The sequence below is a fragment of the Thrips palmi genome, unplaced genomic scaffold (assembly GCF_012932325.1).
Source record: "Thrips palmi isolate BJ-2018 unplaced genomic scaffold, TpBJ-2018v1 HiC_scaffold_4, whole genome shotgun sequence".
Taxonomy (NCBI): Eukaryota; Metazoa; Arthropoda; class Insecta; order Thysanoptera; family Thripidae; genus Thrips; species Thrips palmi.
Window position 1 is genome coordinate 11,800,063 of NW_023144631.1, and position 10,669 is coordinate 11,810,731.

General features: G+C 60.1%; 1 protein-coding gene across 1 annotated transcript; it reads right to left on the reverse strand.

Annotated features, from left to right (window-relative positions):
• Window positions 1-522: 522 nt before the first annotated feature.
• On the reverse strand, window positions 523-3,031 carry LOC117650111 (protein ARV1; the record flags this gene model as incomplete). Its single annotated transcript, XM_034393432.1, has 2 exons — window positions 2,888-3,031; window positions 523-1,239 (listed from the first exon to the last, which is right to left on the reverse strand). A coding segment is annotated over exon 2 (708 nt), but the record flags the coding sequence as incomplete, so codon positions are not given.
• Between the last annotated feature and the right edge of the window lie 7,638 nt (window positions 3,032-10,669).

Consider the following 10,669-nt stretch of genomic DNA (forward strand, 5'->3'; position numbering starts at 1 on the left):
ACAAGAATTATACAAACAAGGCCGCTTTGGCTAAGTTCTTCGGCTGTGTTGGCACAAAAATGGGCAAAAAGTAGCCAAAAAGTAGGCAAAAAATAGGCATAAGTAAACCAAAAGTGGACAAAAGGTGGCCAAAAAATAAAGACGTGCGGTGGACTGCAACATCAGTGCACAGGAGGAGATGCATGCAGCCCGCCGCAAACCTGTGTGCTTGGTCAACTTTTCGCCTACTATTTTGGCCAAAAGACCGGTGGAGGCGGCAAAAATTCCAAACGCGTTTCGAGCTCCAGAGTCGCTGAACACGACTCGAACCGAATGTGTGGCCCCACCAATGGATTGCTCGTTCGGAGCGGAAATCCATTGGTGGAGCCACACGTTCGGTTCGAGTCCCATTTAGCGCCTCTGGAGCTCTCAAAACGCGTCCGGGATTTTGGCCGCCTCCTCCGGTCTTCTGGTCCACTGTCAAGTTCGGGCGCCGGCCTACACGGCGGCGAGGTCCGCGTCGTCCGCGGCGTCCCAGGCGCGCAGCGCGTTCCGGGCCGCGGCCTTGGCGCCGAGCCCCAGGGCGGCCACGAGGGCGGCGGCGGGCCTGGGCGCGGAGCACAGCACGGACACGGTCTGCGTGAGGCCCAGGAAGGTGTAGCCGCCGATGAAGGCGGCGTCCAGCCAGCGGCGCGCGGGGCCGCCGTCCTGCAGCGTCCAGACGAGCGCGGGCACCCAGAGGAACACGGCGAAGCTGCCCAGCACCAGGGCCTTGGCGAGGCGGCGCAGCGGCACGCGGCGGCCCAGCGCGCGGCACCCCACCGCCGTCACGGCCAGGAAGGCCGCGGCCGCCACCAGCGACTCGACGCAGATCACGTAGAACTGGCGCTCGCCGTCCAGCTGCGGCGCGTCCAGCGGCGCCGCCAGGCCGTGCCAGGGGTCCCCGTCGTGGGCCTCCTGCACGCCGCAGTACGTCACGTAGCCCTCGATGAGCACCATCACGACGCACAGCTTCCAGTAGTGCCGGAACGCCGTGTTGTACAGGATGTGCCGGATGGCCTGCCGGTTCAGCAGCACCAGGTCCAGCAGCACCAGCACCGGGTCGTACTCGATGTACTTGTCGGCCACGCGGTGGCAGTGCGCGCACCGCGTCTCCTTGAGCACGGTGGGCGAGTACTGGCGGTACAGGCGCGGCACGTCGCCGCCACACTGGATGCACGTGGCCGGCGACGGCGAGGGCGGCGGCGGCATGGCGACCTGCTTCGGACAAGGACGGCGACGCTCACCCACTGTCATCCCCTTGGCCATCTTCACCTGCAGACTGAGAGTCGTTCTCGCCGCTCTGTCTCTCTCGCACCTACACGGGACGCCCCATGAGTGCGATAGAGACAGAGCGACGAAAACGACTCTCAGTCTGCAGGACGACGCGGCAGAAACCAGACTCGAGACACTCCGGCCGCACCACCCCCTGGGCACGCGCCACTCAGTCCCACCCCATCCCCTCCCCCTCCACCCACTACCGGCCACTAATCAGAGCCACGCAACAACTCCCACGTCTTCCGTGAAAACAGAAGAAGAAAAAAACAACGAGGCTTTGAATAAATCGAGAAAGTCAATTCCCGCCCCCCGCTAACGCGACTAATGGTCCGGGGGTCTGGTAATAGGTATCCTTGGGGAATGCGCTCGCCATGACTCAAGTGGAATTGCCAATCTCTTGGATACGAAAAAAGAAATTTTAAAAAATAGTAGGGAGGGGGAAAAAGGGGAAATGGGGCCTTTGTGGCGTCATAAGACGAGGAGCGCCGGCGAGACTGGCGCCGCTAAGCGTGGCCAATGGCCGTGTCCGAATGGATTCAAGGCCCTGCCGCACAGTGGACCAGAAGACCGGTGGAGGCGGTCAAAACTCTAGACTCTTTTAGAGCTTCAGAGTCGCTAAACATGCCTCGAACCGAACGTATGACCCCACCAATGGATTCCTCGTTTGGAGAGCAGTCCATTGGTGAGGCCACACGTTCGGTTCGAGTCCCATTTAGCGACTCTGGAGCTCAAAGCGCGTCTTGAGTTTTGTCCGCCTCCACCGGTCTTCTGGCCCACTGTGTGCCAACACCCACGAGTCGCAGGCGCAGGCCTCGGCTTGCGCAACACCTGCCGTTGCTGAAGATCGCGATAAGCAGGCGCGGATTTTTCTGAGGATATCTGTCTGCTTACATGGGCAAAGAAGTGCTTGCCGCGGCGGCCTATCTTGTACCCAAGAGGTGCCAAAAAAGGGACGGGGGAGCAAATACGCCAATTCCCCTGCCTAAACCGGCGCCTGTTTAAATGTGCGACGCTTAAAATCAAGATCTACGTACAATAACGTCATGTTCGTCCGTATGGGACTTCTACCATTCGCCACACACAAGCAATACTTTACCGAAAAATGTCAGCAAATTCGAGCCGAAGATACATGAGGAAGTTCGAATGTTCGCGCGCGCCGAACCGGAGGTTAGTTACTCTACGAGCGAGGAGTATTCCCGTGCGGTCCAGAGGCGCTCCGTGCTCCGCGCACTTGGGCTCGCATAGATTCTCTAGCAGCGCGGAGCATTCCCAAGACGCACTGCGCGCGCCCGCACCCGCGCCATCTAGCGGCCGCGGTCGGAACTGCCGCGCAGGAAAGGGTGTTGTTTTCAGCGCTTCAGCCGGTCGGCGCCGACAGGAGAGGTTATGTTGAACTTTGTCACACCGATCATTTATGAGATACCCAGCCAGCTTTCGGTTGACACCCACCACATTTCATCGCCGACGTCCCAGCCCTACGGTTGCGATGGAACCCGAGTGTCTCGAGCCTGGTTTCCTAACCTCAGCTAGCCCATAACAACATCAACCAATCCATTCAAACAGTCAATTAAAAGTGGCACCGATTCCGTACCTCAATCGCACTGCGTCCCGCACGACGTCAGACTTTCCTCCGTGCACTCGAACGTCACTGCCAAGCGAACACGAAACCGCTTCAACGGTGAATCATTCCCAGGCTTCTGCTCCACTGCTGCCTGCGTCGCGTAGTGACTTTCTCGCTGGCCGGTTTGCGTTGGCAGTGCCGTGGGCCGCTGCCGCACCGTGGCGCCCCCGGGCGGCGGGTCCGGCAAGCTCGGGCGACGCGCGCACCGCGCACCGCGTCGGCGGCTCGGTCGGGTCCGGCGGTCCGGCGCAGCAGCCATCTGTCACTCCGGCCCGCCGGCCTGCCCTGCCACTCTGGACGGTCACGGCAGGATCGGGATGCCATCGCATCGAACCTCGTCCTCCGCGTCCGCGGCTCGGCGGCCAGGTCGCCTCCAGCTTCCAGTGCCGTGCCGCCGCGGGCCGCACTGCCATCCTGGAGCGCCGGGGCCTCCTGGACCAGCCCGGCCGCGGCACTGTTGCCAGATTGCTGGCGTCCGGTGAAAACAGTACAAACAGTACTTGTTGGGGGCGGGCGGGCTCGACCTGCTGCAGCAGGCCGATTCCGCGTCGTCGCGCTGTCTCTCTCGCACTCACGGGGCGTCCCGTACAGGTGCGAGAGAGACAGAGCGACTCTCGGAATCAGTCTGCTGGCGCTGGCGGACCTGGCGGGCCGGGACTCAAAGCGCGACGAATGGCCAGATGGGCCGGCCGATAGCGAAGCAAGCGAAGCAGCAGCGGACTCAAAGGATCGCACAATGACACTTCCTTTCCGAGCCTTCCGAGCGGAGCCAGGCTAGGGTCCCTAGGCTAGCCAGGCAGGCGGCGCAGGTGAACCAGCACCAGTACAGGCCGAGAGTCGTCGTGTTCGTCGCTCTGTCTCTCTCGCACTCATGGGGCGTCCCGCAAGAGTGCGAGAGAGACAGAGCGATGAAAGCGACGCTCGGAATCAGTCTGCCCTGGTTGGTTACTACGAGGATTACACTCTGCCAGGACCCAAACAGGGGCGCGACTACAACTTTATCAACGAGCCCGCCAACAGCAAACAGGGAAACAGCCCGGCCGCCCCGAAATAGCGGCCCAACAGTTTACCAGTGCACACACGGGACGCGCCCCCATTACGGGTCACTGGGGCAAGGCTGGCTGGTGCAGCCGCGGGGCGCCGCCACCTGCAGCAGACTGATTCCGAGAGTCGCCTTCGTCGCTCTGTCTCTCTCGCACGTAAACGGGACGCCCCATGAGTGCGAGAGAGACAGAGCGACGAAAACGACTCTCGGAATCAGTCTGCAGCTGCAGGTGGCGGACGCCCCGTGGCTGCCCGGTGTGAGCGCGGGCCCGCAGCTGCAGCAGACTGATTCCGGGAGTCGCTTTCGTCGCTCTGTCTCTCTCGCACCTGTACGGGACGCCCCATGAGTGCGAGAGAGACAGAGCGACGAAAACGACTCTCGGAATCAGTCTGCTGCAGCTGCGGGCCCGCGCTCACACCGGGCAGCCACGGGGCGTTCGCCACCTGCAGCCGCGGCGCCGCATCCGCCGCACGCGCGCCTATCATAGAGGCACGTAAGGCCTTTGAGCTGCGGGATCTAGGCTGCCAGTGTGGTGTACGATGAGTGATGCGGCGGCAGACTTCAGGCTTCTGAGGCCTTACAAGCCAAGGCGAGGCGAGAGCGCGGGGCCGCGGCTCAGTACAGTGCAGTGTCGCGGCGGCGCGGCGCGCGGCGGTCCGGTCCAGCATAAAGCATAGCGGCCCGCGGCCCGCCAAACAATTTCTTCTTGCACTGCAGCGCCGTGGAGTGCCGTGGCTGCGCGCGCTCGCGGAGCAGTCACGACACTGGGTGTTATTTTAGATCGCCCTGCGCCCTGCGCCACGCCGTGCAGTGCTCGTTTTTGGAAGGGGGCAGCAGGAGGGGTCCTCGATTCCTGGGGCTTGGGTCTGGCTCTCCCCGCGCGGGGCGCCTGTCAAGCGATTCCGCGAGGCCTGTGCTTCTCGCTCTGTCTCTCTCGCACTCACGGAGTGTGCCGTCGGGGTGCGAGAGAGACAGAGCGAGGTGTGCGCCGGCAACGCAGCAGAGGTGCGCGATGACCGGCGCACGCTCCGCGCCGTCATGCTGGCCGTCGAGCGATTCCGCGGCCTACCCGCACTCCTCGCTCTGTCTCTCTCGCACCGATACGGCGCACTCCATGAGTGCGAGAGAGACAGAGCGACACGTTCGGGCAGCGGAATCGCTCGACTCACGCCCGCGGCTTCCGCGCGCAGCACCTCCGCGGCCCGCCACCCGCGCCTGCACTGCTGGAGAGCCACCCCTCGCCTTTCCCCTTCCAGAGCGATCCATAACAAACCGGCGGGGCGGGGCGGGCCACGCCGCGTTTTGAGAGACGAGAGGAGCGAGCCAAGCACCGAGCCAAAACGCCGCCGTCTGATTATCGCATCCTTCCGCCGCGCGACCTCTCACTCTCTCGCTCACTCGTTCACGCTCTCTCCCTCTCTCGCTCAAACTCTCCGTCTTTCACTGCACCGCAGACGGCGCGGGCTAAAAGCCAACTTTTTCATCCGACTTCCGCCGCTCTCTTTGGGCCCGACTCCGAAAACAACGAACGCCCCCCGCCACGCCACGCCAGGCCGTCGTCGCCAGCAGACTGATTCCGAGAGTCGTTTTCGTCGCTCTGTCTCTCCCGCACCGACACAGGACGCCCCATGAGTGCGAGAGGAGAGACAGAGCGACGAAAACGACGACTCTCGGAATCTGTCGCCAGGGAGTGGCGGTGCAGTGTGCCTCCACTGGCAGGCGGAGAAGGTCGTCTCCGTTGCCATAGCAATGTCGAGAGAGTCGGTATACGGTACTGTACGGATGCATAGAGGACCAGCAGTGAAGGGTGGGAGAGGAGAGAGGCACGAGAGAGAGGAAGTGAGTGAGTGAGTGAGAGAGAGAGAGAGAGAGAGAGAGAGAGAGAGAGAGAGAGAGAGAGAGAGAGAGAGAGAGAGAGAGAGAGAGAGAGAGAGAGAGAGAGAGAGAGAGAGAGAGAAAGCAGCTCGAAGCGCAGTGCAGCAACAGCCCGGCACCGCACCCAGTCCCGCCCGCCCCCCGCCCCGCTCCTCTCGGTCAAGGCCGGATGGGGCCCGGAGGCCCGGAGGCACGGGGGAGGGGGGAGGGGGCGCCACTGCGGAGCGGAAGGGGGGGGGCGGTGCAGCGGCAGGCCTTCCGGGCGCCACGGCGCCCTGCATGGCGGCGGGGAGGATGCGGTCCGTGGCAACGTGGCCGAACTGCGAGGGGTGGGTCGGGTCCCCCATCCCCCTTTCCTTTTCAAGGCCGCCAAGGCCTTATCGAGGAGCAACAACAGACTCTCCCTCCCCCGGGCACGGATACAGGAGGGGGGCGGTAATAGCCCCTAGATAGCCTCCTGAATGGTAGGCAATAAGTGCTACTTTTGCCCCTGTAAGTAGGCAAAATTTGCTACTTTTGTCCCCCCCATTGGCCACCTCTGGATCCGCCACTGCCCTCTCTCCCTCTCTCTCTCTCTCTCTCTCTCTCTCTCTCTCACTTTGTCTCTCTCTCGTCACCTGCTGCGGTCACCTGGCGGCACGGAGCGGCCAGCGGCCAGTGAGAGTGACGAGAGCCCCGGAGGTCACCTTGTCACCTCCCGCGCGCGGTGCCTCTGCACAGCAGTTACTAGCAGTTTTGCAGTGCCGAGTCTCTCTCGCACTCTTGCGTCTTTTCCGTATGAGAGTGCGAGAGAGACAGAGCCACGGTTCGGAACCACCGAACTCGCCGCCGCCGTGTCACACGCTGCCATTATTATTACCGCGATGCCACGGAGAGAGATGGAGATAGCGGCCACCAACCTGCAACAAGACAAGACGGAGCGACGTCAGTCGGACACATCAAGGCCACGGCCAACACTGCAGGAAATAACCACAACAAAAGTACACAAATTCCTGGCAAATTTTTTATCAGGTTTTTATTGTACTTTCAAAGTACAACAATTGTTGTACAAAGCACAATGGAACCGGCATGACGAGTGCTGGGCAGTGCAGGCCTCGTTGTGGTTTGTACAATTCTCGTTGTACATTCTACAATCCCTGTTGTACTTTTATTGTACATTTTTTGTTGTACATTTGTTGTACTATTCACACTTTTTCTTGCAGTGAAGGAGACACACACACAGACTTACAGAGAACACAAACACTCTAAAACACACACACACACACACACACACACACACACACACACACACACACACACGAAAACGAGGGGCGTCGTGCGTGTGTCCCTGTTCGAACAAGCGCTCCAGTCGCCCGCGCGTCATTATTTCCGGCATCAGGACCTCAGGACCTTCTCTCCTCTCTCGCTCACTCCTCAGAACGCGGTGGTTCCGAACACACGTCGCTCTGTCTCTCTCTCGCTTTCCGGAGAGTGTGGGAGACAGGGCGACGAAGGACACTGTGCACTGAGAAAACCTTACAAACTATTTTGGGCCTTACAAAGAAAATTAGTTTGTATAACAAAGTATTTTGAGCATACGTAAGCTTACAAAGAAAATACTTCGTAATTCGAAAAAATTCTGCGGGATAACAAATTTTAGCTTGTGATGCATGGGATGCCATGCGAAGTTTTAAGAGAGTCACATGTACACTACTGTCCTCTCATGGTCCTGAGGACGTCCAGGAAAAAGGTACCAAATGGAAAGTCAGGGAGCACCTTCCTTCCATGCAGAGTCCTCTTGGAGTCACAGTGGCGTCCCCCTGCCGAGGCGATGTGGAAGTCCCACATAGCACCCCGTCACGCGTCGCGGAGTGTGCATCAACGCTGGAGGGCACCGTTGACATGATATGACCTAATTGAAAATTAGGCGGAGACTTCAACGCACGAGAGGCTGGCCTTCCCAGGGAAGTCCAACCCGGAAAAGTTCACATCATGGGGAAGGTCCTCCCATGGTGCTAGGCCTGCACCATGGGAAACGACCTCCATTTTGCATGGCATGCCGCTTGTCCATGGTGCTGAACCGCAGTCTCATGGGATTTCAGTGCGCTGTCATGGGATTTGTGTCATGGGATCCCATGCAATCCATGGTTTTTTGGGACTGGGTTTACGAACTATTTCTTCGTATAACAAAGTATTTTAGTTTGTTATATGTATGCTCAAAATACTTCGTAAGGTTTTAAGAGTGTGCACACATGTACACATACTGTCCTCCGTTCGTCCTGAGGACGTCCTCGGAAACAAAAGCAGCGCCAAAACAAACCAGGGAGGACCTTCGTCATCATCACGCTTCCGTGCGTGGCGTCGTCCCCGGGCGTCGCCGCGGCGAGGCGAGGGGCAGCAGCGCGTCGCCCCATAGCACGCGTGTCACGTGTCGCGTGGCGTGTCCGTCACGCCGGGGCGCGCCGCGACGCCCCAAAGAAACGCGTCGGGACATTTTTCAGCGGGGCAATATGATGGAGACTCGCGCGATGGGCTGGGCGGGGCGGGGAGTCCGCGCGGGTGTGGAGGAGCAGTGCGTAGCAGCAGACTGATTCCGAGAGTCGTTTTCGTCGCTCTGTCTCTCTCGCACTCACGGAGCGTCCTGCTTGGGTGCGAGAGAGGCAGAGCGACGAAAGCGACTCTCGGAATCAGTCTGCAGGCGGCAGCAGCAGCAGTCGCAGGCGTGAGATATGAAGGCGGAGTCCCGCGATGGACCTAGCAGAGCGTGGAGGGAGGGAGGGGGGGGGGCGTACACACACACACACACACACACCACGCGCGCGCGCGCGCGCGCACACACACGCACACACACACACACACACACACTGGCGGGGCGGATGTGGGCGCGGGGGACCACGACGCGGCCCCTCTCGATGGCGGTGGCGGTGCGGCGCCTCTTCGAGGATGTGTCATCGCGCAGCCTGTCGCCGTCGTGCGGTAATGCGGCGTGGCTCGGTCGGCCGGCCGGTCGATGCGCGCCAGACAAGGCGGAGCGGCAGAGGCGCTGCTGGTCAAGGTGAAGTCGCCCCGTCTCTCTCGCACCTGCTGGGCGGCGCCACCGCCGTGGCCCGCACAGTGGGCCAGAAGACCGGTGGAGGCGGACAAAACTCGAGACGCGTTTTGAGCTCCAGAGTCGCTAAACAGGGTTCGAACCTAACGTGTGACCCCACCAATGGATTTCTCGTTCGGAGAGCAATCCATTGGTGGGGTCACACGCTCAGTTCGACTTAGTGTTCCGCATCGGGCGGGTCGGTCGGGTTCTGTGAAAATTCGACCGCAGCGCAGCACCGCGACGTGTCATCGAAACTAAAAGACCGAAGTGGCTCCGAAGTGCCGCCGAAGACACGGCTTGGACATCGGCTGGCTCGGAAGCAGCCCCTCCTCGCCCCTCGCCCTGCATGTGGCACAAACCGTCCCGACAGGTGCTGCCCTCTAGTCGGCAAAAGTAGCCAAGACGATCGGGTTGACGGCCGCCCGATGCCGTCCGAGCCGCTTGCTCATCGGGCGGGCCGGATCGGGCCGTTTGGCTGCCAGCGCGATCGGGCGGTGCAAATCCGTACGACCCGCCCGATGCGGAACACTAGTTCGACTCCTATTTAGCGACTCGGGAGCTCAAAACGCGTCTAGAGCTTTGCCCGCCTCCACCGGTCTTCCGGCCCACTGTGGGCCGCCCGCCTGCCAAAACAGCAGCGGCGCCGCGCCACCTGCAGGGCGACTCCGCCACGCTCCCACACTGCTCCGTCGCTCCGTCTCTCTCGCACCCGTGCGGACCGCCCCATGAGTGCGAGAGAGACAGAGCGACGCAAGCACTGCGGTTCGGAATCGGCCTCCTACGGCGCGCGGGTAGGCCGCCCGCAGCGCAGCTGTGCCGGCGAGGTGCCTACACCGCAGGGGCCCGCCGCCAGCCAGCCAGCCAGCCGGCTGATTCCGAGCGAGAGTCGTTTTCGTCGCTCTGTCTCTCTCGCACCCATAGCGAAGGCCCCATGGGTGCGAGAGAGACAGAGCGACGAAAAAGACTCTCGGAATGAGTCTGCTGCCCGGCCGAGCGGCACGGCAGGCAAGTGTTTTCTCACCGCCAAATTTCGCCGCTCAACTTCCTTCCTTCTCTCTCCTTCTCTCCGTTTCCCATTGTGCGCCCTGTCACGGCGCCGCCGCGCTGCCCCGGCCGTCCGACCGATTCAAACAAGTCGTCTCGTCGCTCTGTCTCTCTCGCACTCACGGGGTTCTCCGCAAGGGCCCGAGAAATACAATGCGACGAACCGATCTTCGGTCTGAATCACTCGGGACTCGGGGCAGTCGCGCGTCCCGGCGGACAACGGCGCCACTTCGTCTGTCTGAGCTTCGAATTAGGGATCGGCCCTTCCTGGATTAAATGATCCAGGAAGCGGAAGAAGGGAATAACTTGACTTAACCCCAAATTGAGTTTTTATTTTATTCTTGTGCCTTAGAATGGTTTACATCATTACACCAAATTATTTGACTGAATTCCAAGCAGTTTAGGAGAAAATCCACTTGGAAAAAGGGTATAACTCAACTTAACCCCTTTTACAGTCTAAATTTCATTGGAAAATGGAGATAACTCAACCTTAGTCTACATGAGTCCGTTTGACAAATTGGCTAAAGGATATAACTCAACTTGTGTTTTTATGAATCTAGTGTAAAAAGAATCAACTCAACTTAACCCCCCCTAAATTTTAAATTTCAATTTGGAAAAAAGAGCTAAGTCCAAAAAATACACCAGAGTAACATACACTTTATGCAGACTATTGTTCCACTTGACTTGTCTCCAAATTCCTCTTTGTTAAGGAAATATA